Raw genomic sequence first — 6,988 nt, 5'->3', positions numbered from 1 at the left:
CATGGCTTGAATTCTAGTTCTTGATGTATTGGAAAATATGACTTGAACTTAGAACTGAAATTAAACACCTAATTGATGGAATTGAGTTGTTTGTAAATGCATAAGAATGAAGTGGATGAACTCTAGTCTTGACAAATTGTAAATACACTATGTTAAATTCCTTGCACACCAACTGTTTGATAAAATACCAAAAATAGTTTCTTGTGTTTTTTTGTGCACTTTGATGTCTAATTGAGTTATAAAAGGAAGAGTTGTCATGTGTTGCACAAGTCCCTTGGGAGAGAACGATATTTATCACTTGCTATGCTGCGACCGGTGCACTTGCAGTTGGTTTTGCAGCCAACAGTAACCACGAAGCTCGTGAGGGGCCCAATCGTACCCCTTTACTGCAGGAGGTGGGGTGATCTAGGACCATTCGAGAGAATTATCTACATTCAGCTCAATGTCTTCATTAACAATTTCCCGTCGATCAGGAGAACCAGGGGAGCCCAAAGTAGAAGACCAAGACGTTGACGATGACGACGACGATGCCATCACATCATCAACATGTCCTTCACCACTGAGCTCATCGGTCAGCCAAGAAGAAGAAGACATCACCTTAGGAAAGATCGTTGAGATCGGTGGGGGAATTCTGAGAAAGAAAATGACAAAAGTGAGGGGGGACCCTCCACCTATTTATAGCCTACAAAGGCGGTTTCATGTATTCATCGCAATCGTCCATTGGCCTGAGATCTAATGGTGGAGAAAAGGCGACTCTTCGTGTCCAGTCTTGACTGACTGACGAGTCAATCATGACCCTCCATGATAAGCCAATCGTGTGGCTGATAGGGTACAACCTTTCGACTTCAACCGGTGCGACGAGGCAAGTTCGAGAGTGGACAGTTGCAACAATTCAAATTTCAAGACAGTAGCAAAACCCCTTCGCTTGTGGAGCCGCTCAGGGTTGAGGGCTTATGTAGTATGAGAAGACTGATCGGTTGAGGTCGGGGAAATCCGGTTGTAAGGATGAGCAGTGAAAGAACATTAAAGGCAACATTAAAAGGTAATTAATAATGTTAGAAGCAATGTAAATAACTTTAATAGGCGAATATTACATAAAGAGAAACAGAAGATACAGTGTTTATGAGCAATTAATGTTAATCGTTGGGCCTAATGCCTATAAATATAACGTTAATGACCAGGTAAACCTACTTTTTGTCTAATCACATTCACTAAGACCTTCTTAAGACTTATCTGACTTGAACGTCAGAGTGTTTCTTGCAGGTCACAACTGTTCGGTGTTCAAGAGAAGGCTTTCAGCAGACGTTGAAAGATCGGCAAATAGAAGAGAAACTTGGAGTGTCTTCAGTCTCAGATCCCATTATCGAAACAATATCCATGTTAACAAAACTTACACCTAGATTTTAATTTCATGAGACAAGTAAATATTAATGCCATCCTTCATATGCATTCTACCCTAAGAAATATAGAATTCAGATCCAGATTATACCTATACGGAAAACAAAACCCACCAATGAAAAGGAACATAATTTTATCATATATAAAAGAAAAATTAAACTAAGTCAATTATAGCATATCTATCTTGGCTAACTTCATTTACATAACTATTTAATATCTCAAAGTTAAAGATAGAGAAATTATAATTAATAGAATTTGTAAATTAATATAGTTCCTATATATATATATATATATAAACACGAAAAAATAACTAAAAGTTATACTCATAAAATGGTAATAAAATATTCAGAGTTGTGGGATCGTGATTTCTTTGAGCAACTAGACAAAATGGGAGTTTGAGGGAACATATAACCAAATTGCCATCTAACACCTTCATTTATGATTTGTGTAGGTGTGTTCCTGCACACATCTATTTATATCAGCAAGTGGTACTGCATTTCTGCAATCAATACGGAAGATATATAGAATTAGAGAGTTTGATACAGAAAGGAAAGATGTGGCTATTCAGTAGAAAAGGAGATTCTGGGTTTTCATCATCTTCCACAGCAGAAGAAGTTACTCTTGGAATCCATGGTGATGGTCTCACTGCAATTGTCACAGGTCACTATTTTTCTCTTTCTCAATCATTTTCTTTTTCTATTCAGTTCATAATGTAAAGTAAAAAACCAGGTAAAGAAAATATTATCTTTGAAAATATAAATAAAGATATTTCATTGTAATAAACATATATTTGAACTTTTTTTATCAGATTGTCTCTCCAATCCAAACATTCAAATTTATGTTTCTATTATGATTTCACTGTCCTTTATTTTATGGTAAAAAAATTAAGAGAAACAATAATTTCCTTAAGTGTTAATCCAGTTGTAAGTATCAACCACGACATTCAAAGTTAAGAAAAATATGATGTATAACTCCAATAATATTGTGACCATTGATTATATGGACCCGCTTATTTAAGAAATGAGATGAATTTAAGAACCTTCAAAATAATAAGACAAAATTAATACAATCTTCACAAATTTACATATAAATATTAAAAAACAGTTAACCACAACATTGATTTTTATATATGTTTTTTCTTCTTTTTTTTCTCAATCAACATAATATAATTATGTGAATGAATGAATTTATCATAGAAACAAGTTAATATTACTATTCTGTTGTACTTCACATGTTCTATTATGATAGACAATTCATAGTCTTTTTCCTGGTGCTCGTAGTATTATTAAAATGAATTAGAACTCACGAGTCATGTTTATTACGGGTTCGAATTGAGTTGGATTGAAAAAAATATTTTTTTTTTTATACGGATCAATTTTCAACTCAACTCATTTATAACTCGGTTTATCCGGATTAATTCCTAGTGAGTCGAATTGATTCATCAATCCACCTAATTTAATTTAATTATTTATTATTTTTTGTTTCAATATTATTTGTTAATATTTTTTTATTATATTGTAAATGCGAATAAAAAAAAAAAAAAGATGTTTCAAGACAGCAAAATATTATAAATTATTCATTCAACACTCTGATCTTATAAATGGATAAGTGATACAAAAATTATCAATATTATAAACTTATTTATTCGCTTTTTGAGTTTTCTTTTGGATTACATTTGAGTTATATGTTACTTTTTTTTTTGAATTGTTTTTTGAGTTTAACTAAATGAATTTTATTTAAATTTGAATAACAAAAAATTGTAATTTTTTTTGGATTTAATAAAAACTCAAAATTAAGTGACTAAATGAGTCAACTCGCTTAACCCACCACTCGTAGGGATAACAAAAAAATCCGCACCCGCGGATATAATCCGCGACAAATAGTTGATATCCACGAATATTTACTATCTGAAACCTGCAGATAACGAGTATTTTAATATCCGCATATAAACGGATCGAGTGCGGGTATTATACTATCCGTACCCATGGATATCCGTTACCCACAAAAAATAAAAATAAAAATTTCATTTTTATTTTATTAAGTTAAATTTAATTAAAATTAACATTAATTTATATTTTACAAGGTTAAATTTAATTAAAATTGTACTATATGAAGTATACCGATTGGAATTAATTGTCATTTATGGACAATTAATAGGTATTAATAGGTCAGATTGTCTTACTCTTTACAATTGATTATTGATTATCAGGTTTGGTTGCCTAAAAAATATACTGCACTAATTAATAGGTCAGATTATCTTATTCTTTACAAAATATACAATATTAATTATTGATTATTGGGTTTGATTGCCTAAAAATATGTTGCATTAATGGTTAATCAATGGACTTACCTGCTACAGGCTCTATAAATATACAACAATTGATATCTACTTACAATTTTCCTCTTCTATCCTAATAAAATTTAGACCTTTTTATATCTTGAGTCTCAGAGTGTCTTCTATACGTCAACAACCCATCAGAGTAGATGGCATTCTCAGGAAGGATTGAAGATCAAAAGAGAAGAAAGCAAAGAAGAACGACTGACCCTCGGACCAATTCAACCGAAACAAAAATTAAATTTTAATTTATATTTAATTTAATTTATATTATATTTTATATATATTTTTGTAATTCTATTTAAATTTTATTTTAATAATTTATAAAAATATATTTTTTTAAATATTTGTGGGTATCCGTGGATATCCGCGGGTTTTAAAATATCCGTGGATACTTTTTAAACGAGTATCCGTGCGGGTAGCGGGTCAGGTAGCGGGTGAAGTTTTTTTGTCGGGTCGGGTTGCGAGTAGACACTATCCATGTCCGACCCGACCCGTTGTCATCCCTAACCACTCCTGATTCGTCGGACCGAATTTGAATTTTTTCAGCTCAGTAATAAATGAACCAGGTTAAGTTGAATTACTAAGTAACCAATTCGTAGTGAGCCGTGCTCGGTCAGAATTGGTAACCCATTTTGACCGCAATACTTTCTTCCTAACAATATAGTTTTGTAACTAGATTGATTAAATTGTTAGAAATCACACACGTCACCAATTTGTCGTTACATTACTGAAGGTGAAACTTATTATATTGGTTAATTACATTAGACATTTTAATTGAAGTTGTTGATGGTGTTGAAAGAAGAACAGGTGCATCAAGCGGTATAGGTGCTGAGACTGCTCGTGTTCTTGCATTGCGTGGTGTGCATGTGATAATGGGAGTGATTGATATGATGGATGCTTACAATGTTAAGGATTCAATACTTAAGCAATTTCCCACTGCTAAAGTTGATGTCATGAAGTTGGATCTAAGTTCAATGGCATCTGTTCATCATTTTGCTGATGAATTTAATTCAACTTCTCTTCCATTGAATATTTTGATGTAAGCACCAAAACTTTATTCCACTTTTGTCTTTCATTTACTATTTTTCTAACTTCCCTTTTTTCTTAAATTCTAAGAAATAATGCAGGGATTTGTGCATGCCCTTTCATGCTATCGAAGGATAACATTGAACTTCAATTTGCTATAAATTATTTAGGTATTCATTACATTAATTTTATTATGATATTGGGTTGGGGAAAATTGTGAAAATAATCTCAATGTTTTGTATTTTGTGGAACATAATTTGACAGGTCATTTTCTTCTAACAAATCTGTTGNTGGAAAATATGAAGAAAACAGCAAGAGAAAGTAAGATACAAGGAAGAATTNTTAATGTCTCCTCCATNGGTCATAGATTTACTTATCCTNACGGAATCCTTTTTGACAAACTTAACGATCCATCAAGGTACTAAGGAGTTCAAATCTATGCAAGTAGATTTATAATATATATATATATATATATATATATATATATATATATATATATATATTCATCCAAAAAACAATCCTATTCATTGATGAAACAGAGTAAAAAGATGTAATTTTGTGTATCAATCGATTTCAAGAAAAGAAGAGAAGAAGTGCATAATAAATTTTCTTTGTTTGTGTATAGTTACAGCAGTTGGCGTGCCTATGGACAATCAAAGCTTGCTAATATTTTACATGCCAATGAACTTGCAAGACGTCTCAAGGTTGTGCCATAGTGAGTTATAAATTATTAAATGTTATGCATTATTTCAACATGCCATAATTGTAGCAGTTGTTCGATTTTGTAAATGATCAGGAAGATGGAGTGGATATTACTGCTAATTCTCTTCATCCAGGAGCCACTGTCACCAATATTTACCTTCAGAGTCCTCTACTCACAGGTAATCCATACATTTCTGTAACTTTATGGTTTACATCAGACTAATGTAAATAACATCATTTAAATTACTACACAAATAAAATAGATGTTTAAAGTAATGTGTTAAAATATATCATAATGAATTTTATTATTTGTTTAGTTCATTATATTATTCATGAACATGTCCCTTGTTATAAAATTATTTATTAATATTTAGTTTTATATTTAAAATATATATGTTTGGAGCTGAGAGAGATATATATTAGATATTTAATATAATATTGATTAAAAATAAAATAAATTTATAATATATATAAATAAATATAAGCATTATTTTATTAATTAATTTTATAAAATTGAGTTAAAATTTACTTCTTANTTTATATGCAGGTGTGTGGAATCTGATAAGGCCGTTTGTAATACATATTCTAGCTGGAAATGTGGTGAAAAATGTGCAGCAGGTAAGTTTGATTCACTAGAATCAATATAAAGTANATTTAAATATATTTTTAAGTATTCCTCTTTTATTTTACATTTAACAAAATATAATTTTTCAAGATTAAAAAGTTGAACCAGAAAATGTATAAAAAAAACTTGTATGATTATAGGGAGCTTCGACAACATGCTATGCAGCATTACACCCAGAAGTAAATGGAATCAGTGGCAAGTATTTTGTGGATAATAATGTTTCAGAAGCATGCTCGCATGGAAGGGACATGGATTTGGCAAAGAAACTGTGGGATTTTAGCATAAACTTGACCAAGCAAAATACAAGGTTACAATGATCAATTTAGATGTGGAATAAAAATCTCAACAATATATGTATGCTGGTTCTATCTTTTGGGTGGTATTTTTCAAGCTTAAAATTTGTTTTTTATTATAAGCGTGGAATTTATACCCATTATTAAAAAATATAATTTATTTTGTTGGAAGTCTCACGTCGACTAAAGATAAAGTCAATTTATAATATATAAGTGAGGTGCAAACCTTACCTTACAAGCCGGTCTTGTGGAGTTGAGTTAGACTAAAACACACTTTCTAATATGGTATGAGAGGCAGGTTAGAGCATATCCTAATGAGTTCTAAGTGAGCATTTTACTTCGGCATCAGCGTGAAGAGGATTAAGGTCAATTTATAATATATAAGTGAGGTGCAAACCCACTTTCTAATACATTTCATAATTTTTATTTGTATAATTCTTGTATATAGATGCTCCATTTTTAGAGCATTTGTTCTTACAAATCATAACAAAATTAAGAAAGTTATAGGCATGTAAACTTATAATTTAACTAGTAAAATATCTTCATGGGATCAACAATGCTTCTCAAGTTGATAAATGTATGTCATATTTTTAAATTTTCTAATAA

General features: G+C 30.9%; 1 protein-coding gene across 2 annotated transcripts; it reads left to right on the top strand.

Annotated features, from left to right (window-relative positions):
* Window positions 1-1,890: 1,890 nt before the first annotated feature.
* Window positions 1,891-6,504, top strand: LOC106769594 (short-chain dehydrogenase TIC 32, chloroplastic-like). Of its 2 annotated transcripts, none has more exons than XM_014655274.2 (8): window positions 1,891-2,058; window positions 4,544-4,775; window positions 4,853-4,932; window positions 5,027-5,180; window positions 5,388-5,466; window positions 5,559-5,643; window positions 6,012-6,082; window positions 6,230-6,504. In XM_014655274.2, the coding sequence occupies exons 1-8, from the start codon at window positions 1,953-1,955 to the stop codon at window positions 6,404-6,406; spliced, it is 984 nt and encodes a 327-aa protein (XP_014510760.1). In that variant the 5' UTR covers window positions 1,891-1,952; the 3' UTR covers window positions 6,407-6,504. The 2 variants fall into 2 exon arrangements, with proteins under 2 accessions (XP_014510760.1, XP_014510762.1); XM_014655276.2 differs by having other exon boundaries at window positions 1,945-2,058; window positions 4,539-4,775.
* The last annotated feature ends 484 nt before the right edge of the window (window positions 6,505-6,988 follow it).

Source organism: Vigna radiata, chromosome 1 (assembly GCF_000741045.1).
Source record: "Vigna radiata var. radiata cultivar VC1973A chromosome 1, Vradiata_ver6, whole genome shotgun sequence".
NCBI classification, from domain to species: Eukaryota; Viridiplantae; Streptophyta; class Magnoliopsida; order Fabales; family Fabaceae; genus Vigna; species Vigna radiata.
This window is presented reverse-complemented; position numbering and strand designations above follow the sequence as displayed.